The following is a 25,530-nucleotide window of genomic DNA, read 5'->3' on the forward strand; positions in this document are numbered from 1 at the left end:
CAAGGCACAATGTGCCTTGCGATCCCGTGCGACCGATCGTATTGCGGCTGGAGGGCGTGGCTACAGTACCATTCACTTCAGTGGCCCTCCTGCCCCACAAAAAAGTGAGCTGGCCGCAATGCGATGCAGTGCGTTCCGGCCAGAATCTGACCAGAACACAATGCATATAGTGTGAAGTACCCTAAATCTGCATGGCAACCAATCAGCTTCTCTCTTTCATTGTCAAATCTTTACTGAAGAAAGAAGCTGATTGGTTGCCATGCAACAGCTGATCCAGATTTTGTCTGCTCTAGTATTGATAAATTCCCCTCAATGTATCTTATTTGTCTATCACTCGACTGTAGATAGTTCCAGAAGGAAGGACGGTGTCGGCACCAATTCAGAGATGATTGGAGGATCTGCAGCCGAGTGATACACAAATAAGATACAATTTTTGCTACCAGTTAAGGGAATTGATTGTGTTTTTCAGATTTACTTCCTGAGTTTAAAAGCTGAACTCCAAGCAGATATAGAGCAAACCTTAATAGAGCTATGTAATCATTAATACATCATTAAATGTACTTTTTAAATGCACTCTCTCCGTGTGCTGGGTGGTTGGTCTTGTCCTCGCCCCCTTCTGTATTTTTCTGCAGCAGTGGGTGCAGCCTGCTGGGCCCCTCACACAGCTCTGTTCTATGTGCAGCACTGCGGTGTTGTCATTGTAACTTTTGCAAGATAATATTTGGGTGTGCAAAGGCTTTTAGTGCACAAAAAAATGGATTTATGCTTTGTGTCTATTGAGGAACATATTTACGTAAAAAAAAAAAAGTTAGTGCCTGAAGTTCAGCTTTAAGCCAAGAGACATTCTTTATCCAGAAAGCAATTGTGAGAGGACTGATATGGTTTCCTGGATTAGCTCCGCTTGTCATACCAAAAATAACACACAGGGCATGACATTCATCGACCAAGACCAATCTGTAAAAAACAATAATGAATTAGACTTAAAGCCTGCAATGCAACGAGCAGAAATGAGCTTAACGCTGCAAAATTTGAAGACAAACTTATTGTAAAAATAGGATTCTAAACATCTGCTTTTATTTGTTACAAAGTTGGCCGACGTTATTCCTTTGCACAATAGCTGGTTTAAAAAAAAAAGCATGGTAAAGGAATGTGCGGGCTGCAGTCACTGCCCACTCATTAGTGACTCATTCAAACTCCCAAAATGCACTGTACCCGTAGAATATTGAGCCACGTGCAGGGGGTGGTAAGGAGGGTGTTATTGTATTATTACTCTTAGGAGAGGTATTTTGCGGTCCATAAGACGCACCGGACCATAGGACGCAGGGAGGTCCGGCGCGCCTTATGGAGCACTCGACAGACTGTAGCTTCTGACACAGCTTCTATGACAGAAGCTGTGACAGAAGCTGCAGTTAGTGACCGCTGAGACAGGTGGTGCTGTGATTACAGCGCCACGGTCTCAGTGATCACACAGAGCAGACGAAGAAAGTCCGTTCTTTGTCTGCTCTATGGTGATCTCCATCGTCGCCGCTGCTCGGTTTTAATACGAGTGATCTCATTAGATCACTCGTATTAAACGAGCAGTGGCTCCTACTGCTGAATACGATCGCCGCCACCGCCGCTGCTCGGCTTTAATACGAGTGATCTCATTAGATCACTCGTATTAAACGAACAGTGGCTCCTACTACTCGCCCGGCGCCCGAAACTGCATGTCTCGGGCGTCGGGATTCGCTCCATAAGACGCAGGCACATTTTCCCCCTCCTTTTGGGGGGAAAAAAGTGAGTCTTATGGAGCGAAAAATACGGTAATGCTCTTAGGACACAACGAGTCCTTTATGACTGGAGCCCTTTACTTTGTTCATCCGACTTCCTGCTTTTTACACGATGGTGTTCTGCAGATTTGGAACTACAGCTATGTGTCGAGGCGACTTACTTTAGAATGATCCTGTAGCAATGTTGAAAGGTTTGAGCCTGATAGTACATCTGAAGTCATACAATAGAAATCACACTATGACATTCAAACACTTTCTAATTGTTAAAAAATAATGCCAAAAAAAAAAGGCTGTTGTTGTCTTTATTTTTAAAGGAGAACTATAGGGTTAAGTCTTTTCCCCATAGTTCTCCTTTAGGGTAACGGGAGGACACAAACTAGCGTCCTCCCATCACCCTAAGCTCAGTATACCGTGATCTGTAGCTCGCAGTATACTGAGACTCCGCAGCTGAAGCGGATCCCGACAATTGTGCCGGGATCCGCCCAGCTGCTTGAGTGACAGTTGGCTCTGCCTATCTAGAGGCAGAGCCAGCTGTACCCTCCCCCGTCCGTTCCGCCAGTCAGCGCTGACGGATCGGAGGGGGGAATCTAGCCCCTCCCCTGTCCCGGCAGAGAGCCGTGACAGGATCAAGAGGTGAGCGAACGCCGGTATGTGTTCGCTCACCTCCCGATCTACTGAGCCGACCTGTGACAGTCTCATTGTCACAGGTCGGCTAGAACTATGAGGTGAGTGAAAAGCACTCACCTCATAGTTCTCCTTTTTAAGCTTCATTCAGGAGTCTCATGACCGCACTCTTACCTTGCAATCCAAGTGCAGGGGCGTAGATGTATTGACTGAGGGCAGGGGTGGTGGTGCCTGCACTGATTGACTCCTTTAGCTCCATGCTGCGGTGGCAAAGACTGCTCTTATGAATGTACAGCTGCTCCTGCTGGGAACCCCTGTCAATCAGGCAGAGCAAGGCTAGACAGGGGTGTGCAGGCCTCTGACATCAATTATGTATTATGGTTATATCTCCTTTGCACACCATACTATTGTAGCCTTCTTAGTTGGGTGCTGGAACAAAGTAGTGGATGGCGCCACAGCATACAGATAAAAGATATGTCATCCACACACCAATTTGCTTCAGAATCTTGTCTTTATTGACAGGTTTGCCGCATAAGACTACAAAGTTTCGGAAACCACGTGGGAATCTTTTGTCGGGCACACACTATGCTTGACACTTTGCCTGATGAAGGAACCCCACGTGGTTCCGAAACGTTGTAACCTTATTCTGCAAATTCATCAAAGACGAGATTTTACAGCAAATCCGAGTGCGGTCGACATATCTTTTATTAGCCTGTGACATCGAGACTGCAGGACTACAGGCGCAAGCACAAGGAGAACATCCAAATGCCATGCAGGTACTGTCCTGGTTGGGATTGGAACCGAGGGGCCTAGTGCTGCAAGGCAGGAGTGCTAACCACTATGCCCTTTAACATAGCAATAGGGTCACTTTAAAAGGATAACTATACCTATAGCCATGCAACTATTGCGGAAGGCTCCTATCCAGACTACACCTCTTCCACACAAGGTCCATTCATTTCTACAGAGAGGTCATCCCCATTACAGATGCATAATGGATGATGACAAAAGAGATATCCTGAATGTGACAGTCCCCCCCCCCAGTAGTGTGAAGAAACTGAAAATGTGTAAAAGCAGGTGATTTAACTGAGTAAATTGAATGATGTCAAGAAGAATTCCAAACAAATGTAATAAGGACAATCTTACTTAAAAATGTAAAGTCCAAGAATCATGGGGTTTTCGTTAGTTCCGCTAGTGTAAATGGCTAAACTCAGTGTACATGTTGGAAGAAATCAGGCTTGCATTGCGTCTGTCTGCTCTGTAAGCCAATTGGCAGAAAGGTCAACCACCGTTAACGCTCACCCTGCAAGTCCACTGAAAGGGACATTAAACTCAGGAGTTACATATTACAAATGCATTCAAGTACCTTAACTACTAAAGGAGAACTATGGGGTTCTATCTTTTTCTTTATTATTGCATTCCTTTGGCTAAATAATAGGGGATGTCACGATACCACTTTTTCAAGACCAAGTACTGTCCCTCATGTACTTGCCGATACCAATGATTTTAGGGCAGTTTCTCACCAGTGCTGCGTGCATTGGAGGTGACAGGTTCTCTTTTATGGTGACATTAGGGGTCTTTTAGACCTCTAGTGTCACCTTTCTACTTCACTGGATTCACTGAATGTACATACAGCAGGCAGTGGCTGGGAGCAATAGCCAGCCTGCTATTGGATATTTTATATTGCAATAGCCAATAGCAGGCTGGCTATTGTACCCGCCCACTGCCTGCTGTCAATCAGCAAAGGAGGGAAACTGAAGATAAAGTTCTCAATCAGGTCCCCTCTGCTGATTGACAGCAGGCAATGGGGGGGGAGGGGGGGGTACAATAGCCAGCCTGGTATTGGCTATTGCAATTTAAAATATCCAATAGCAGGCTGTCTATTGTTACAAGTGTCAATTCCTTTTCCACTTGATGAAACTGTTTGCTTTTGGTGGTGTATCTCAGTGTAAGATGTCCATGCTCCTTATGTGTTTAATAATAATGCTCTCACCAGAGGTACACAGAAGTTTTCCCTCTCAATGAAAGAAGAGAATGCTCGTTCTGTGTGAAGGAAAGATTTACAGCTTCTCTCCCCCATGAGCACACTGAACGGACATTCTCTTCTTACAATGAGAGTGAAAACTGCTGTGCAGCAAGGAGCACGGGCATCTCACACTGACATATATCACCAAAAGGAAACCGATTCATAAAGTTGAAAAGGACGGGACACGGAGGAGCAGCAGCAGCTAAGATACAGGGGGGAGGGGGGCACAGCTGCAGTCTCTTTTGCCTTCTCGTGTTGGCTACAGAGGTCTGTAAAAGGGACACCGAGCTCTGCAGCCAGCACCAGCAGGGAGAAGAGACTGTCCACACAACACTTACCCCCGCCATGCTGTCACACTTCCGGAAAGGTCAGAGTGGAGAGGGAGCCTCGTTTGGTGGAGAGGTATTCCGGGGGAGGGGCTATGGGGTCAATGGCCGAAGCTAGTTAAAAAAAAATGTCAACGGCCGGTATCTGATCTAGGCATCGGGGCATTTTCAGCAGTACAAGTACTGCTGAAAATGCCCTGTATCGGCCCTGATACCGGTACTAGCATCGGTATCGGGACATCCTACTAAATAAGTAAATAGTGTAATTTACTCCTATTAGCCAAAATGCACCCTAAGCCTATAAACCCTTATTTAAGATGGTGGGCGGGGCTAAGCGCCGCAGTGAGGACAGATCCCGACAACACTGTCGGGATCCTCCCCACTGATCGTCGTCACTGTGACTGACAGTGATTCTTGAGAGCTGCTGCGCGTCCATGAATATATGGACATGTGCACGCAGCTCTCTCCTTACCTGCCCGTCCCCGTCCTCTGTGCCAGCCTTCCAGACACGCTGCTGTGTAGCCCTTGATCCCCTCCCCCCTGCTCTCCATCTGCCCCGCCTACTTCACGTGTAGTTGCAGTGCATTGAGAAGATCTTGTCCCGAGTCAGAAGCTCTCTCTCTTCATAATTCATCACAGATTGGCAAGTCCATATATGGTGAATAATGTCACTGGAGATCTCTGCTGATCGGATGCTTGCCAGTCTGCAGGGATCCCCAGTGACATCATTCACCATATATGGACTTGCCCATTTGTAGTAAATGCTGATGAGAGAGCCCTCTTTCCCCTCATCAGCGATCCCCAGTGATTTGATTGATGTCAGCGTCACACAGGGCAGGGAAAGAGAGAGATAGGAGAAGGAGCCCTCTCTCTCACTTCATCATTTACCACATATGGGCAGGTCCATATATGATGAATGATGTCACTGGGGATCCCCGCTGATCGGATGCTTGCCAGTCTGCAGGAATACCCAGTGACATCATTCACCATATATGGACTTGCCCATTTCTGGTAAATGATGGAGAGAGGGATGACTCTTTATCCCCTCTCTCGCTCCCCCTGTGTGACGCTGACATCCCAATTACTGGGGATCGCTGATGAGAGAGGGGAAAGAGCACTGAATGTGCAGGGAGGCTGAGTCCGTTTCAGTCTCTTGCTGCTGCCTTTTCACTTCAGACTCTGCCTACCGCCCACAAATGCCAGCGTGCACACGCTGACAAAACACAGTTGTGCACGATGATGGGAAGCGCGGCCACAGCAATGGAATAATTTTTTTAAAAAGCTGTGGGCGGGCTGGATCAACGGTTAACGCCCCCTAAGAGGAAAGGCGCTCGGAGCAGGGCTGAAGATGTCCTTTTACTACAGGTTTTGAGAATTTTATTTGTGACTTTAGAAAAAAGGAAGAATGCTACTACAATCAAGGTAAGGGGTATTTTTATTTGCCCTTGGGTCATAATTCTCCTTTAACAACAATGTATCTTATTTGTGTATCACTCGGCTGTAGATCCTCCAATCATCTCTGAATTGGTGCTGACCTGTCCTTCCTTCTGGAGGAGGGCTACGTCTATTTCCCATGGTCCCTGTGTGTGATGTAAAGTAGTCACCGCTCCAAGCTCGCGGTGACTACTTTACAACACACACAGGGACCATGGGGAACAGACGTAGCCACCCTCCAGAAGGAAGGACAGTGTCTGTTCCAATTCAGAGATGATTAGATAGTTGCATAGTATTTGAGGTTGAATAAAGACGTAAGTCCATCAAGTCCAACCTATTGCGTGTATGCATTTATGCTTTTGCTGGTCTGTGTGTGTGTGTGCATTTGCTCTTAGGAGTACCTGTACCCCTGTATGTTATGGTCTCCAAGGAAATCGTCCAAGAGTTTCTTGAACGATTCCACACTCTTAGCTGAAATCACTGCCTGTGGCAGCAAGTTCCAGACCCTAACCGCTCTAACTGAGAAGAACCCCTTGTGCTGTAATTTTTTCTCCACCGATTTTAGGTGGCCTCTAGTCTTTGTTATGGGATTAACTGTAAAGAGTTTGTTAATAATGTTGCTGTCACCATTGAACATGTTATACATGAAAATCATGTCCCCTCTTAATCTCCTCACTTCCAAAGAGAACATATTTAATTTTAACAGCCTTGTCTCATAGCTCTGGTCCTCCAACCCATTAATGAGTTTGGTTGCCCTCCGCTGGACTCTTTCCAGCTCAAGGGCAGCCTTTCTGAGGACTGGTGATTGGAGGATCTACAGCCGAGTGATACACATATAAGATACATTGTTATTAATAGTTCAAGGAGAACTATGAACTCACCTCATAGTTCTAGCTGACCTGTGACAATGAGACTGTCACAGGTCGGCTCAGTAGATTGGGAGGTGAGCGAACACATACCGGCGTTCGCTCACCTCTCGATCCTGTCACGGCTCTCTGCCATGACAGGGGAGGGGCTGGATTCCCCTTTCCCCGCTCCGATCTGCCAGCGCTGACTGGCGGAACGGATGGGGTAGGGGGCGGGTACAGCTGGCTCTGCCTCTAGATAGGCAGAGCCAGTTGTCAGTCACGCAGCTGGGCGAATCCAGACATAATTGTTGCGGCATCTCAGTATACCGCGAGCTACAGCTCGCGGTATACTGAGCCTAGGGTGACGGGAGGACGCTAGTTTGTGTCCTCCCGTTACCCTAAGGAGAACTATGGGGAAAAGCCTTAACTCTATAGTTCTCCTTTTAAGGTACTTGAATGTATTTCTAAGATTTACTGTAACTCCTGAGTTTTGTGGCACTTTAAGTTGCAAAACAGTTTGGGTAATACATATGTAACGTTTTTTTATTATTTTAAGTGGAGGTTGTTCTTGTATTTTTACATCGTTTTCTTGTTTACAGTTGTTGTAGTTCTCAGATCTCCGCTGTGTTGCAGGCCGGCTGTTCTTGTAGCGCTTTGCACAATGTGTAAATGTTTATTTGTTCAACAACAACATCCTAACCAACGAGGACCGATCCAGTGCATGTGGTTATTGCTAATTGTATTGTAGATTGGGAGCTGTATTAATAACAGTGCGGCCGGATTTATGTATTTCTCTGCTGGATGACACAAGACTTTGCAGATTCACAGCAGTGCAGCAGAAGAGGGGGAGCTTTTTTTTCTATGAGAAGCATCTTCCGTTTGATTGTGACTGATGCTTTTTGTTTCTTGGTCTGCTTGAGATTTTAGCTTGACAGTAGAGCTGCAGCTAACGATTATTTTCAAAATCGATTAGTTAGCCGATTATTAAGTTCGATTAATCGGATAAACAATAAAATACATTTTTAAAAATGGCTCCAGTGATGGACTACTAGTTTGTATTGAGATTGCACTCCATCACAGGAGCGAGCTTGGAGCGGTAGAAGTAAAAAAGAAAAGAAAAAAAATAGTGGTGTGCAATATAGTGAAAAGGAAAGTGTAAAATTATACAGCAATGAAAGCCTGCCAAATTTAATTCTGTTCCTTTTCATATTGTTAGGGTTTCACCAAAGGCAGCAAAGCTTATTAAATTCTCAAAAGTTCTCGTTTAGGAAACTTGAGGCCCCACCCAGATGTGGCCGTGTAATGGAAACCAGCAAATCCGTACGGCACAAAGCACTAGAGCTTAAACGCGGCCTGTCTGCTGAGTCCAACCGAGTCCATGATTCTGGAGACCTGGAGATGTAAATCTGTAAAGTATTGAAGGGTAAAGGCTCACCGTGGGGAACATTTATAACCAGAAGGTTAATCTAGACCCATTCAGCCTGCCCAGCGGTGCCGGCACTTCGCCCTGCAGATTCGTGTTATTTATAGCGTGAATCTGGGACAGGAGCAGAAGACGAATGCAAATGAGGACTGGAGGCATAAAATCGCTATTCGTACCACGTCCTAAGCGCGGCGAATGTGTCGGGCAGGTAAGGAAGCAGGAGCATGGTTTCAGCAGCAAGTGTTCAAAGGAAAATCAGCCCTATAAAATGTTAGATAAGGCTACGTGCATTCCCTGGTGGCCAAGCTGGAAATACAAATGTCATCTTATGTAAATGGGCCATCATTTTTGTATATGACCAATTGGGCGAATAATCAGAAGACTGATGAAAAGCAGTTTTTATTACATTTCTCTTTTAATTTGAAAGCTAAAACTTCAAGGGCAATTCCATTCTTTCAGGCGAATTTGGAAAAATGGAACAGAACCCTGATATTTCCATTTTGAAATAGAAAAAGATATTGAGGACACAATCTTCTTCTTTTTTTGCAACCCATGTTATGAATGAACAGAGCCTCTATACTCCTGTCCATTCATACATTGAGGATATAGTATAAGTTACTATGTACACCATCATTAATGAACAGGAAGTGATGTAGAGCACTTCCTATTTATTCATAACTGGGGACACAGTAAACATACTATGTCCTCAATTATTTACAATCACTTAACGATCAGCTGATCGCTGAGTGTCTGTATACCGCTCTCCATCCTGACTCCTTCTGCCATCAATCAAAGAGAGAAGGGGCGTGGCCTGCCACAGGGCTGTGTGTATCTATGGACGCACACAGCCACTGCGGGGACGGGTGCCTCCATTAGAACGATGGTGACACCCATACAGGAGGCGGGGGGAAGATTCCTGCGGGGACCCACTAGCAAATGAGGAATTAACAACTTTTAAAGAAAAACAGTAACAGCTCCCAGCAAAGGTGGGTCTCCTTGTAGGACACATTTTTTTAAAAAAAGGAGACTTTATTATCATTTTAAATTATCCGGTTCCTTTTCTCATGCCAACCCCCCCCTTCTCTAGTGGCATACACTCGCCCTTTCTTTGCTCCGTTTAGTTCCGTATGGTTACTGTATCATTTCTTTGTCTACTTTAATAAATTAAAAAAAGGACCGTTGTTAGTGAGTCTGACTTATGTTGCCGCGAATGGTGCCTACAATTGGCAGGAACCTTTCTCTAAAATGGGATTTGAGGTTGGCATCGTCTGTAAAGTGAAGGAGGAATAGGGCTGTGAAAGCAATATCTGTCCGAGTAAGCAAATGCAGCCAGTGATTGATATAATGAATGAGGATGATTAGGGCAAATGCATTTTGCTAATTCATTCTTTACTTCTAGTCTGTGGTGGAAGTAGAGGGGGAGATGGAATTGCAGCATGGAAGGGAGAAGTAAAGCGACTGAACACCAGGTGGCAGCGTGCGTAAAACTGTTTTCATAGAAACCAGAAATGTGACTCTTGTGCGATCCAGGAAGTCTTCCTTCTTTTTATTGTGCCTGCAAATGCACTTTAATAAGTCAGAATTCCTAGATGTACAATATTCAGGACCACGCAGTGGTAATGTAATCAGGAATACCTCTCCAGCCTTACAGCCAAGCGAAGAAAAGAGGTTTAATGACCAGAATTCCAGTTTGTTACAGGTATTTATATAGCACTGACAATTTTATGCAACGCTTTACACTGTGCACATTCACATCAGTCCCTGCCTTACATAGTGCACATTCACATCAGTCACTGCCCTCATGGAGCTTGCAGTCTAAGGTCCTTATAGCATATGCATACATTCTAGGGCCAATTTAGACAGGAGCCAATTAAGCTACCAGCATGTCTTTCCAGTGTGGAAGGAAACGCACGCAAGCACAGGGAAAACTTGCAAACTTCATACAGTGTGCTAACCGGGTTTTGATCTGGGGACACCCAGTGCTGCGAGGCAGAAGTGCTATTCCCTATAGCTGACCATACACCTATTGATTATCTGCAGACTTTCTATGGTCAGATGGAAAAAGTGCAACAGATTCCTTGTATCTTGCTAGCCAGCTCCATAGACAGCAACTGTAAAAAAACCCTGAAAAGTTGGCCACCAGCTGTAATTTTTAATGAGCATTAGCCCCCTGGCTTCTGGGATTTGCCAAGCCCTGGCCTAACAGCCAGTGATCCTAAAGATGGCCATATACTTATAGATTATCTGCAGACTTTCTATGGTCAGATGGGAAAAGTGCAACAGATTCCTCCATCTACGCTACACTGTGTGGATGGTGGAATCTCCCGCTGGGCCAAGCTTCAGTATCGTGCTAGTTGGCCCCGCTGGCTGCCAAAACACCTGAACAATCCCGGCATCCAATCAGATTGTTCAGGTATTTTGACAGCCAATGCGGCCGACTAGCAAGATACTGGAGCTTGGCCCAGCGGGAGATTCCTCCAGCCACACAGTATAGCGTAGATGGAGGAATCTGTTGCACTTTTTCCATCTGACCATAGAAAGTCTGCAGATAATCTATAAGTGTATGGCCAGCTTTAGCCACCGTGCCGTTTACTCCTGTCATAGACCGTTTATGTAGGAGTCAGGCTTTCTTGAGTCCTATTGATAGGTTTCTGGTCTGTGACCTCTCACAGACCTGCATTAAATAAATAAGAAGCAATTCCCCTGTGAAGGAGGATGAGCGGAGGCAGTCGGGATCATTATCTTAAAGGTCACTAATTTTTGCTTAATTTGCTGTTTTCGCTAACAATGTTTAGCTTGGCATGATTGAGCACCGGCCTGTAGATAGCTGCCACTAGTAGGTTCTGTGCAATCTCATAATCTCCTCGCTCCCACCGCGGGGAGTTTCTCATCTGCAGGGATGCACAGCTGGGAAGCTTTTAATTGAAAAGTGCAAACTGATTTTTGAATGCTCCTAATAGGTATAAATATAAGTTACCAGGAGCAGATATTTAAAGAGACCCTGTCCACAATAAAAAAAAAAATGCAGAAAAATCATGTATTCTAAATGCTTATTTGTAGCGTTTTTTTCCTTTCCAAAAACAATTTATGGTCGACTTGCAATGTGTCATTGATCTTGCTTGCAAATTCGACTTCATGAGGAAGTGTCAAATTCCTAACACTGCCCCCATAGCCCTCTCCTCTTCTAATTATTGTCTGGGGTGGCCCAGCTTCTCCACTTCTCACTTCACCTCCCTTTTTTATGTAGCTGCTGAGGGAGAATCAAAGGCAAATCCTATAGTGTCACATAAGAGTCTGCTGGGGCTGCTGCCATTCCATCCAAAATTGTGGTAAAGAGCAGCACTATCGGGGTTTTTGGATGCTTACACGAGGGAGTTTTCTACATGTAAATGTGCATTAAATATGTTACATGCAATTGTCTTTTGATATGGTGGTTGTTAAAATGAATGGTCTCGTGACATGTTCTCTTTACAGAGACACTGTCACCGTGTCTATTCAGTGCAAAGTGGCAGTCTTTGTAAAGGCCACCCTTGACACCTTTTAGGCTTCATTCACACAGCTAAAGGTGGCCATACACTTTAGAACCATCGCCAGACCTTAGTCTGGCGATGGTTGTAAAGTAATTAAAAAAACGTACGATCTGCCCATCTTGGACAGGCAGATTGTACTTGCGATCATCGGAAGCCCGCCCCCCTGAGGCCCGTTCGGCATTTGTCTCCCGAGCATCATTCAGACCAGCCGAAAATCGTAAGATTTTCGGCTGGTTTTCTAGCATGCTCCTTAGACAAAAGACGTGCGACCGTACAGTAGAAACGGTCGCATGCCTTCATTCACACTGCACGATTCTCGTACGATCGCGGGATTTCCCACGATTCTCGTACGAGAATCGTGCAGTGTATGGGCACCTTAAGAGCCGGCCCTTACAGATCCGTGCACGGCCGTATTGGGCCGCTCCCGGGAAGGACAGCTGCTGCGTGTGATTGTATGCAGCAGCCTGTTCTTCTCTATGGGAGTATGCAGCCTTACGCTCCCCCGGACTGCACATCCGTGCGGGTGTCCATGCTCGGACGCAGACGGGATCCATCCTATCGGCATACAAGTACGAACACCCGTACCCGCACGGATGTGCAGTACGGGAGTGCGTACGGCTGCGTATTCCCATAGAGAAGAACAGGCTGCTGCGTACAATCACACACAGCACCTGTCGCATCCCAATACGGCCGTGCACGGATCTGTAAGGGCCGGTTCTTATCAGTTATAGGCTTTACAGGCTTTATAATTGCCACCTCTGGCACTTCCCCCATCAGTCCTTGTTTGTCCACCATTGCCAAATACCCAGTGTGTCCTGTATGGAGGAGCATGTGACCTTCCATAATTCTTTTTTTGGGCCTAGCATCTAATTGTGACATGATGGAAGCGGTGACATCACGGCTAGGCAAGGGGGAGATGGTGGTGGCTGCAACAGAGAAAGGAGCAGTGAGGATAGCTCTGGGGGAAAGTATAAAGCTATCTGGGGGGGCTTTATATAAACACTGTCACTTTACCTTCAATGAAAAAGGGGACCGTGACTCTTAAAGAATTTCTCTAAAAAGATGAATTCCAAAGCTTGGTGGAGACCAGTTTAATGCAGAGGTTACACTATGCCTGTGTTGGGATTCACAAGACACAGTGCTGTAAAGTGTCCGGTTTGTTCTTTTAGTCCTTGCACAATGCAGCATGTAGGAAGGTTAGGATATTCCCACAGATTGCTGTTCCATTCAGACAGTGCAGAGTTTGTATCTTGTGAACGGATTGCAGAAAGAAAGTCACGTCCACTTATTTATTACAATAACTTTCTGTAATATGCAAGTTTTTGTTGTGCATACTAACACGTGATAGTGGGCTTGCCCCCAGTTTGGCCTCCTCTAATGTTGACCGGTCCATGCTCCCCCCCTTGTTTCTCTGGCAGTCTCATTCATCTTCTCCTGACCACAATATTTTTATCTTTGCCCACTAGTGACGCGATTCCTGCACTGGGGTCACATTGTTCCAGCACCTGACTCCATTCTTGGCATCATCTTAGAGATGACGATACTGTACACTGCACTTTGCGTGCTCAAAGGTTTTTTTGGGGGGGGCAGAAGAGACCACATCTCCGCTACCAAAAAAACTATTTATTTTAGTTTCACTTCAAATGCTAAATGAATATCGTTTGTAGACGTTTGCATTGGCCTGCAGCTGTTCTGTGTGCGTAAAACATTTGTCATTTTTGCTTGTCCAGCTGCTTCCATTTTAATATTCATAAAAGCGAAGATGACTGACAACTGTTAACCACTTGAGTCTTGGGTTCCGTTTTAAAAGGCAGCCGTGGCTGTTTGTTCCAGCACAGACTCTCAGCGGTTCCCTCAGGTCCCAGCGGCTGCCGATTTCTGGGAATGCTGGCTGTCGGCAGGGATCCAGCAATAAGCCAAAGAGTTGTAGCAATCGGCTACTGGGCTTTGGATTTTGGTACACGGCAGTCCAGATCACTGTAGACGCAATGATTCTGCGTTGTGTTTTACTAGGGATGCACCGATACTAGTATTAGAGCGAGCACTCGTAGTTGCCCAAATGCTCAGATACCTTCCCCGATAACGGAACTTTCGGTCAGAGGAACATTTTCTCTGACCGGCAGTGCGGTAGGGGAACATGGAGCCAGCTTCCCGGGCAATCAGGTAGCCATGCGGCAAGTAATGACCCGGCTTCCTGAGTGACTGGGAAGCCGGTTCCGTGCTGATCGGCTATAATGCCGGCTACCCGGCCAATCAGCATCAAGCCGACTGAGCATCATTACCTGCTGCCCGGCTTCCTGATTGCCCTGGAAGCCAGCTCCATGCCAGCGGAAGTACCGGTATCGGCGAGTATCGACTGCAAAATATCAATACTCGTTCTCGATACCAAAAAAACGGTATCGTTGCATCCCTAGTGTTTACATTGGAAGGGATGTAATGTCATAAGCAAGTAGGAAGGATGGAACAGAGATGCTGCAGCTCTGCCCATGTCTGCTAATATTGTAGTAAACTATTTTGCTCATTGCGGCCCCTTTCAGGCCCATGTAGTGCAGTGACATGCAGTAAAATGCATAGGTTTGTGGGGTGCTTTGCCATTTAGAATTGCACCCCATAGCACAACTATAGTTGTAAGAGCACGTGTGCTATGGTACATGCCGTACGTTGCGGTGCTACAAAAAGGGTCATATCATTTATTCGTTTGGCTGTGGAGATGCGTCGATGGTCCATTTTATGTTATTGGACTGATCTGAAAGGGGGAACGAAAAGAGAATATAACATAAGCTCAGCACATCTGTAGTTGCGTGCATTTATATAGTTGTATATGGCTTAGCAACTTTTACTACAGGAAGTTTTTAACGGTTTTTCTGTTTACTTGTTTATTTAAGAAAGTAAAATTGGGTCCCATTTTGTCTGCAAAGAGAAAACTCTCCCAAGCTGTAGAATAGTCCTGATGAGCTTACAAGCAGAGCTGAAATACAGGTGCCGGCCTTTCCAAGCCTAAGCTAACCTTGCTACTCAATTGACGGAAGTGGATGCAGCGTGAGAGGAAACATTACAAGGTTTGTTTCCATTGTCCTAGTAGAAAGGAACCTGAAGAGGATACAAAGCCAAGAGATTTAAACGCTTTTCACAGAAAGAAAGAAAAAAAGCTGCGTGTGCTTTGCTGAAAATAGGTTTTATGTTGTGCAAAAAGCATGTTTTCTGAAGACCCCATGCAAAAAGTGTCAGGTCTGCCCACAGCAAGCAGTATGATCTTCCTGTAGATTTTTGGAGTGCAGGTTGATGTGCCCATGAATGTGTAGGTTTGAGCGTTGACGTTTTTACAGCATGGTGTAAGGAATGATCATGTAAACCCTGCCAGTGAGACTTTTGCTCAGTTAAAGAAGAACTCTGGGCAAACTACTTCTGGACCCTTGCAGTTGGGCTACCCCCGCACTATAAGGGTTAGAAGCGCTCGTTGGTGTCTAGGTGCAAAAATAACAAAGTTATATTCACCTGAACCGCGCAGTGCTCTCTCGCCGACCGGTCTCCCCCCTCTGTTACAGCGATGGTCCCCTGACGTCCTCACGTCCTATACACTGCGTATAGAATGTGATGACTCAAGCACCTTAGACTGCTTCAGCGGACAGGGGAGAGAAGCTAAAAGGATCGGTTTAAGAGCAAGCCAGCTCGGAGGATCAGGTGTGTATAAGTGTTATTTTTGCACCTAGACACAATTGAGCATTTAACCCTTGCAGTGCGGGGGTGACTCAGGGAGTGACTTCTGGCTGGAGCTAGCCAATCAATAGCTCTGCTTTTACCTGGCACTTCAGCAGCAATCGTCCGGCAGAGCCAAAAAATGTTCTGCTGGAGCAAAGTATCAATAGCTACTAGAGAACCAGTCAGATTTGCATTAATGTAAAGTAGTCACCGCTCCAAGCTCTCTCCCGGGATGGACTACAATCTCACGTTTAGTTTACTAATTTGTATTGAGATTGTAGTCCATCACAGGAGTGAGCTTGGAGTGGTGGCTATTTACACACACACCATAGGGACCATGGGGAACAACAGTAGCCCCCCTCCAGAAGGAAGGACATTGTCGGCACCAATTCAGAGATGATTTAAAGGGTTTCTAAACTCTCAGCTTTTTTTGCATATATCTACTGCCAGCAAGCAGTGGATATATGCAAAAGGTTTTTAAAAAAACACGCTTTAACAACGGTTTAAACTTACCTGTATCTTCCCCGCGCGCTCCCGTCTGAAAATGTGAAACTGCTCGGGCGGCCGCAAAGGATCTTGGGTCGGGTGCATGAGCAGTTCACATTTTCGGCCGGGACGTGAGGAGAGACACAAGGTAAGTCTATGGACGCGTGCACCCGCATGCAGACACCGTGGAAGAGGAAGTGCCAGCAAGGACAGAGGAGTCAGAGCTGGATCGGACACTCGCCGCAGCGCTGGAGAGAAGGCTGAAAACTACAGGAAAGAGGAAGATCGGATTAAAAGACATCATTTAAGGTAAGTGCTTTCATTAACGTTGTGTTGAGGCAAAATTGTTTTGCCTTTTAATGTCACTTTAAGGATCTACAGCCGAGTGATACACGAATAAGATACATTGTTGTTAATAGTTAAGGGACTTGAATGTATTTTTAAGACCATGTATCTTATTTGTGTATCACTCGGCTGTAGATCCTTAAATCATCTCTGAATTGGTGCTGACACTGTCCTTCCTTCTGGAGGGGGGCTACTTGTGTTCCCCATGGTCCCTGTGTGTGTTGTAAAGTAGTCACCGCTCCAAGCTCGCTCCCGGGATGGACTACAACCGAGTAAACTAAACATGAGATTGTAGTCCATCTCGGGAGTGAGCTTAGAGCGGTGACTACGTTACAACACACACACCGGGACCATGGGGAACAAAAGTAGCCCCCCTCCAGAAGGAAGGACAGTGTCAGCACCAATTCAGAGATGATTGGAGGATCTACAGCCGAGTGACACAAAAATAAGATACATTGTTGTTCATAGTTAAGGTTCTTGAATGTATTTTTGAGATAACTCCGGAGTTTAGTGTCACTTTAAGGCCTTGTTCACACCAAATGCAGAGCAGATCCGGTCAGGTTTCTGCACACACAGTGCAGTGGGTTTTGCCGCGTTCCGGGCCGTTTTTGGTTAAAAAAATTTTTTTACAAATTGTTTTTACGTTTTAACATGGGCGTTTTTGCATTTTGATGCGTTCCAGAGCAGGTAAAATAGGGCTTGCCGCAGTTTTTTCACCTGCTCCGGATCCGCACGCTGCGATGTGAACTGGAGCTCAAAATACCATAGGAATACATTGGACGCAGTTTGGATCCGGTCCGCACCTGCTCTGGATCTGCTCCGCGCTTGGTGTGAACAAGCCCTAAAGGTGCAGATATAAGTCTCATATGTAAACTCGCACAGTTTCAAGACAGAATTGTCATATTCTTGTACAAGCTGAATCCTGACTGGTTTTCTCTGAAGCTCTCGTTTATCTTGACAATGTATCTTGTTTGGAAGTACAGGTGTGTTCACATGTCAGAAAGAAATACTTTTTTTCTCCCAGTACATAACTAGTTGCACTCCCATATGAGCTCGCTGTTTATGAGCCTTGTAACGCAAGCACAGAGTTTAGGGCCGGGTTCACACCAAGGCGGCATCGTTTTTGCTCGCTTGAAGACACTTGTTTAGCGGGCGGTTGTGTGCACATTGTGACCAGCGTTTGTGCGCACATGCATGAAAATGCGCATTTTGACTGCCAGCGTAAGAAACATTGCGGGCAATGGACGAACCGGCGTATCAACGTGCACGCAAATGTGCAACATGCTTTTGCTGTGCGTTTTCAGGCATTTTCATTCAAGTCTATTGGGCAAAAACGCGCTGTTAACCGCCCAAGAAGCTTGTACCTTTTTGGTTATTTGGCGGTTTCCTGCTGGGGTTTTGCTGCTCAGGTGTGAACACGGGCCATTGAAAATCATTGGATGTTGGGCGTTTTAAAAGCACTTTTCTAACTGCTCAAAAACGCCTAGAAGTGAACCAGACCTAAACGGCGGCTTGGAATGGCGGCATACACAATTCAGACGGCGTTGTTTTACCTGCAAACACATTTCTGCACTCATTCTTCTGATCTTCTGTGCTAAATGGCTCCATAGCAGGGTTTTCTTTTAAAGGGCCAGTTCACGTTACGTCAAACCGTAGTTAGTGGGAGTTAAAATATTGTCAGTGGTAGGTGGGGGTAAATAAAATGCCCCGTCACTGGTGTGTGTGTGTGTGTGTGAGAGTAAAATACATTCTCCATCATTGGAGTCGGTGAGATTAGAGAAGCCCCAGCAGCATTGTTCAGCAGCCCTTTCCTTTGCACATGCTTCTTGCCTCACACGGATCCTCATGATGGAATCACAGCCGGGCCGATACAAGCCACATCGGGCTCAGCAAGCATCGTCACTTGGCATTCAGCGGCTTCCTGCATCTCACAATGAGGTCTCAGCCACACCATCAAGAGTGCGTTCGGCCTCTGGAACGCACTCCGGACGGCTCCTGTTGTTTTTGGGGCGGGAAGGGGCGTGGCGGTGCATTGAACTCAATGGCACCGCAGCCACACACCCCTCCCGCAGTGCAAAACAACAGGAGCCTGTGTTCTATCGAAAGCTCCAAGTCATGGAAATCTCCAACTACCTCACTTCCGGTGCTCAGAAAGACTGGAGCTCTGTACAGTTGCGTTGTGAACACCGGCCGGCTTGCGTTCCAGAGGGCAAACGCACTGGAACGCACTCTTGTTTCATGTTTTATGTAATTTTCTATTCAATGCAAATATTTCCTGATAACATTTTTTTTAAAGAAAACATTTGCAGTATGTTGATGGCATGAAAACGAAGGGCGACATGTGACAGTTTAACAAATGTGTTCATTTTTATCCTGTCTGTTCTGTGCAATGCGGCCTCGTACAGCTCATAGGGATAGGAGCATAAAGAGTTAAAGAACTCCAGGTAAAAAAAAATGTCTCAACCACTGCAATGGGGCTACCCCTGCACTGCAAGGGGTTAATGGCTGGTTTTTGCCTAGGGTGAAAAATAACATTCTACTCGCCTGATCCTCTGAGATGGCCGGCTTTGACGGTGCTCCCTCCAGCTCGTCTCCTCCTCCACTGCAGCGATGGTATCTCCTTCAGGGTCCTCACGTCCTTTACACAGTGTATAAAACGTGATGACTCGCAAGGGGAGAGAGGCTCCAGGAACCAGTCCAAGGGCAAGTCGGCTCTGTGGATCGGGTGAGTATAACTTTATTTTTGAACCTAGCCATCTGAAATGGTTTTCAGGAGAATTGATCGTCTTTTGACAAGTGATCGGTTCCTTTCAGCATCATTATGATTATTGCAACCTGCCTCTTGTCTAGGCTACACAAGGTGCATTTAGTTTAAAATGGTTTTCTAAACGCATTTGTAGGCATCTGATTTCCAATGGACCTTGTGATTAGAAGCTTTCATCTGCAGCCAGTTTAGTTAAATTTAGAAAAAAAATAGACGTATTCCAAAAAAAGTCACCTGCACTCCAAGATCCAAGGTGTAAACGCACTTATTCAGATGTTAAATAACATGGCGGCACTAGCAGACAGCAATGTTTCGTAAGCCGCCATAGGTCCCTTCAACTGCCTCACTATGATGGCCTGATAAAGCGACCTATGACGGTTCCAAAACATTGCTGTGTGCTAGTGCCGCCATGTTATTTAACATCTGAATAAATGCGTTTATACATTGGTTCTTGGAGTGCAGGTGGCTTTTTTTGTAATATTTGGAGTCGCATGGTTATACCAGCACCCATTTTAGGTACTTGGGGATTCCGGTCTGGTGCGCGGTGGGGCTTTGACCTATAGAAATCCGCTGCATCCAGGAATTGGTTTCTTGCCTTCTAAACGCTCCAGAAACGCATGTGAATGAGATTTCTGCAAATAAATGCATCTTGTATGTAAACGCAAGACTCATTTATTTGCAGAAATCTCATTGGCTACTCCAGTGGACTGTTTTTCAATGCATCTGAAGCAAATGCGAGCAAACGTGCGTCACTTGAAGCATCTAGAAGCACGAACAAAGCAGATTTTGCAGACAGAGCTCTGCTTGAAAACACAAGTGGCCGGTGTGGCTGAAGCCTAAGGCCTCGTTCACACAACGCAAGAGCAAAATTGTATATTGCGCGTATAATACAGGTATATACGAGCGGATGTGCGTATATGCGTGCACTATTTGTAATCCCACAATGCATCATTCATAATAGAAATGTTAATGAACTGTATATGCGCGTAAATACGCAGAAATACGCCACCCGGACGCATCTCGGTTCCATTCTGTTTTTGCGCATTTTTGAACGACGCAAATATACGGCTCCATACGCAGCTATGTGTAAGGAGCCATTTATTTGCATATGGTACTATACGTGCGGCAGTGTGAATGAGGCCTAAAGGTGCCCATACTCCTTGCAATCATCCGATGAGATTTTCATCCGATGATCGAACCATCGTGCGATTTTTCGTACGGCGGCCCCATCCTGCCCCGACCATCGCAGAGTTCAATTAGCGGTCTTTAGCAGAAACCACCTGGACGAATTTCGTTAATCGACCGCACGTATTTTCGTCTGCACATGTGCAGTGTTAAAGGAGAACTAAATCGTTATATACTGAGCTTAGGGTAACAGGAGGACGCTAGTTTGTGTCCTCCCGTTACCCTAAGGAGAACTATGGGGAAATACACTGACCCCATAGTTCTCCTTTTTAATCGTACAAATTTTTACATACTGAAACGCCACCAACCTTGCGAAAATCGTACGATCGACCGAAGTTTTCTAACCTGCTGGAAAGACAAACGTCGTACAATTGTACAGTATTTGCGGTTGTACACCGCCCATCAACCTTACGAATATCGGACGCAAATGAAAATCGGCCGATATTGGTAAGGTGTATGGGCACCTTGAGTGTCATCACACCGGGAGAAAATCGTCCTCTCTATGGCAAACCTCTCCGCAGAATCCTTTTATTTTCTATATGGATGTGGAAGCTTTACTTGCAATGTTGTGTGTTACAAAGTGTTACATTGTTGCACACAGACAATGTTGCCGGCTGCATGTGGTTTCCATAGTGTCTCCTTATCTGTGTGTGACGTGTTTCCTTTGCTGGTCATTGTCTTGTGCTCGGTCATTTGCTGTCTCATTCCTTTCAGCTGTGTAGTAGCCCATCCCCTGACCTCCGCCTCTCACACAAAAGCCTCTGCCTGCTGTTTTGCCCTGCAGTTCCATCTCCCCAGTCCAGGGCCAAGGGGCCCCCCCTGTGCTCCTGCAGAGAGCGGACAGGCAATTCTGACCTCCACTTCCTGAGTGTCACGGATTAAAAGTTACACTTGAATGGAACCTTCGGCATAAACCCTCATAAGAGCTGAAAGCCTCAATGCACCGTGACAGCCAATCAGAAATCCCTTTCTATTTGTAGTACTTCTTTTTTTTTTTTTAGAACTAAAATGGAGGATCCATCCCTGCTTTGAGGAGTACGCCGCTTTTATTTAAATTTTTTTTGTTATCGTCATTATTTCTGCTGGGAATTCTTTGATGCTGTCATGTAATCAAACTGGAAACACAATGGTGGTGGAGGCAGCGAATTCCAACGGCCCTTTCCAGCCTGTGGCTCTGCTGTATATTCGCGGTGAGTTGACTGTTTTTTTTTTTTTTCTTTCCCCCTTTTTTTTTTCTTCTTCTCTATCCTGTGCAATTGTGAATGCTTTGTGCACGGCTCAGAGAAGCAGGAAGTGCTGTGCTGGTTAACCCCTTATCTCCTGCATGGGAGTGCGGGATCAAAGCGTACCACCAGTTAAATTTTAACTCTTTTGTTGTTGTGCCTGTAGACCGCAGGGTAGAAATCTGGCTTCATCGCTTGCTAGCGCCTTCTTTCCCTTTCCTGGTCTTTGCTCATGTCAAAGGATGTGAAATCGCCACGGAAAGAGAGGTGCCTGGGGTGGGGGGCAGAGTCGCTCATACAGCTTTTGGTTCCCGTTTGCGTGATTGTTTTTTTTGTTTAACATGGCCATTTGTTGATTCGCTACCAGGAACCTCGATCAAATGTATAATACATAAATCATGGTACTGCTTGGGACGCTGCCTTTTAAATGATCTCTCTTGGCTTCTATATTTGGGCTCCTGATTCTCCTATGCCCAACAGGCGGAACTTGTTTGTGTTTTTTTAAATCTTTTTTATTACTTGCAATGTATTTTTTCTTCCCCTTGTAAATAGATTTCCATAGAATACCCCTGATGTATGTGTAGGTGGAATGCAATCATTTAACCAATTGGTTTACCCATTTTAGATGCTTGTATTTCTAACTTATTAGTATGGTGATTTATATTGTAATAATAAAAAAAATAATATATATATATAATTATAATGTGTATGTATATAAGATTGTAAGGTGACCCTAAAGCTGGTCACACACCTTACAATTTATCTGCAGACTTTCTATGGTCAGATGGAAAAAGTGCAACAGATTCCTCTATCAACGCTAAACTGTGTGGATGGAGGAATCTCCACCTGGCCCAAGCTTCAGTATCTTGCTAGTCAGCCCCGCTGCCTGTCATAATACCGTGAACAGTCTGATTGGATGCCGGCATTGTTCAGGTGTTTTGAGAGCCAGCGGGGCCAACTAGCACGATACTGAAGCTTGGCCCAGGTGGAGATTCCTCCATCCACACAGTTTAGCGTAGATGGAGGAATCTGTTGCACTTTTCCCATCTGTCCATAGAAAGTCTGCAGATATTCTATAGGTGTGTGGCCAGCTTTAAGATCACTGGCTGTTAGGCCAGGGCTTGGCAAATCCCAGAAGCCGGGGGGCTAATACTCATTAAAAATTACAGCTGGTGGCCAACTTTTCAGGTTTTTTACAGTTGCTGTCTATGGAGCTGGCTACCTAATTCCATATTCGTTTGTCCACCTCCTGTGTTAGGCCCCATTCACACTGCGCAATTTGCAAATTGCGCGATTTGCATTTTGCGCGATATCGCGCAAATGCTTGCATTGCAAAGAATGGAATCGTGGCAAAATCCGCTCCAAAAAGGGTCCTGCTGTAGCGACGCACGACCCGCGACAGCGGGACACCTTTGCCCCATTGCCTTGCATTGGAGAGCGATATATCGCGCTGTAAATAGCCGCGATATCGCGGGAATTACCGCGCGATAAATCGCTCAATGTGAACGGGGCCTTAAGGTGACCCCTAACATGAACATGTCGTGTAGTCCCCCTAAGAATGAACTTGAGTGATTTGCATCCTTTTGGTCTGTTAAAGCTGACGTCCGTCCTTCCCTTTAGTCTGGCACAGTTGTAACGGCTCCTCTCCTGGACTGAGTTGCTTCCTCTATCACTGCACACTGCGAGCTTCTCACAATGTGCATTGGAAGCTGCAGCAAGTCAGACAGAGCCCGTCTCATTTCCTGGCTGGAGGACATTTAACACCGACTTGCTCTTTCCTCCCCAAGTTGATGGTCTCCATTTTATTCACTGGATTTCCGTTGTTGGGCAGCTGTTTTCTGGAAGCTGTGTACTGCCTCTCCCACCTGCCCTGACCTGTCTGAATTACATAGAGAAGCACAGAGGCCAAGCGATGTCACTGGGTCTAAAATAATGTCTGTAATGGAAACAGGTTTTATTTAAAAACGTATTAATGAGGGGGTGAGGAGGAACCGGGGAAAATTATAAACCGATTGAACTTCAGCTTTTAGCTATAACATTGAAAGCGTTTTATTATATCTGTTCCATAAATGCAAAAATCAAAAAAATCCCTGTTGATCCTGATAACTTCTTGTGTTCTCCGCTGGTGCTGCAGCCTTGTCAGTTACGATGTTCCCAACGTCCTCCGTCACCTACAGAAAACCTTTTCCCTATGTTTTGGAGGAGGTGTTTTGTAGTCCTGCCCTAGGTGACAACACTGCTCCTTCGTAGATGCAGTACAGTACTCGGTGCCTGTACCGCCGGAGCCAGAAGTTTCCTCCTCATGAGCTCCTGTCACGGAAAACTTCTACTCTGTGTGTACTTGGCCATTGATGTTCACACCACAGAAGTTACCACTCCTATAAAAACACATTCTTTGATTGTTAATCTGAGCCTCAGCCTAACCCTGAGATCAACTCATAAATCCGGGAGAGAGAATTGTCCCTGCTATTATCTACTACATAGTACTATTGCTTGTAAAATAATCAAACCGAAAACTTGATGCAGCAAAACGCATGTCACCGATCAGCAACGGAAATGTTTCAGAGAATTCAACAAAATATCAGCAACTTAATGTGTTCATTCTCTGAAACATCTATCGCGCGTCCGGGAGAGTGATTGTTTTCTAACGTTATGTAGTCATATCGCATACAATTGAGGGATGCACCGATATATCGGCCGAAAATTGCATTTTTGGCAACGTGCCGAAAGTGTCATTTTCCTGCCAATATAGCAGTGCATCCGTTCCTTGTCTCCTCCCTGCTGGGCGCTGCTCTGTGTCCCAGCGGGGAGGAGAGAAACGGTCACAGGCGGCCGAGCGCTGTGACTGGCCGGCGTCTCTCCTCCCCGCTTCACTCGGCCTCCTGTCACAGATCAGAGGAAAGCAGTGTGTGGGGCGAAGACAGCCAGCGCTGTCACAGGGGGCCGGCTGTGTGGGGGGAGGAGTCAGCTGTCAGATCAAGCTCTCCTCCCCACTCCGCTTGCTCAGCCTCCTGTGACAGCCTGTCAGGATGGAGAGCGGGGACAAGCAGTCAGTGATCGCTGAGTGTTTGTAAATAATTGAGGACAGAGTATGTTTACTATATCCTCAATTATGAATGAATGGCAAGTAATCTACATCACCTCCTGTTCATTCATAATTGTGGATATAGTAAACATACCATGTCCTCATGTTATGAATGAAACACTCAATATAGAGGATTCCTGTTCATTGATAACAGGGGCTGCAGAAAAAGAGATTGAGGACCCTGTGTTCTCAATCTCTTTTTCTATTTTAAAAAGGGAAGCCCCACTCTAAGGGTTAAGAACACTTTTGACTGGAGTTCACCTATTGGCTATCCGATTGGACGACGTCAATCCTGGATTCTATTTATGTGCCTGCAGACATCGGAGAATGTTCCGGATCTGGCCGTTTACTGTTGGGATATATTTATATGTCTGTAGGGCTTCCATGATGCCTGATGAGCACACCCGTTTGAGGAAAGCAAATATCGATATTCCTGGCCGGCTGCTTCATTTTCTTCCACCTGCAGCACTCCGACCTCCTTCAGATGCAGGTTTACATGATGCTCACTTGCATGTGTGTACAATGATCGCTCAGTTGTCAGGTCATGCATGTAAGGCTTGGCCACCATCTAATTAAGGGGTGCCCATTAGGTAGATCGTGATCTACCAGTAGCTCTCAAAGCTGATGCTGGTAGATCAGGAAGGGTTTGAATGGCGGCCCCTTTTATTACATTTTGGTATATTGTATCCGTTCCTTGTCTCCTCCCTGCTGGGCGCTGCTCTGTGTCCCAGCGGGGAGGAGAGAAACGGTCACAGGCGGCCGAGCG

General features: G+C 45.8%; 1 protein-coding gene across 4 annotated transcripts in view; it reads left to right on the forward strand.

Annotated features, from left to right (window-relative positions):
• Positions 1-25,530, forward strand: part of PPP2R5C (protein phosphatase 2 regulatory subunit B'gamma) — a 92,132-nt gene that overhangs the window by 15,502 nt on the left and 51,100 nt on the right. Inside the window, exon 1 of one of the 4 annotated variants that reach the window (XM_018558443.1) lies at positions 21,449-21,646. The exons of 2 other annotated variants lie outside the window; for them this stretch is intronic. In XM_018558443.1, coding sequence (XP_018413945.1) covers positions 21,553-21,646 — 94 coding nt within the window. In that variant the 5' untranslated portion in view covers positions 21,449-21,552. Of the gene's footprint in view, positions 1-21,448; positions 21,647-25,530 lie in introns of those variants that run through there. One more of the 4 variants, XM_018558444.1, reaches the window with a different exon arrangement.

The sequence above is a fragment of the Nanorana parkeri genome, unplaced genomic scaffold, assembly GCF_000935625.1.
Source record: "Nanorana parkeri isolate BGI_ZX_2015 unplaced genomic scaffold, ASM93562v1 scaffold339, whole genome shotgun sequence".
Lineage (NCBI taxonomy): Eukaryota > Metazoa > Chordata > Amphibia > Anura > Dicroglossidae > Nanorana > Nanorana parkeri.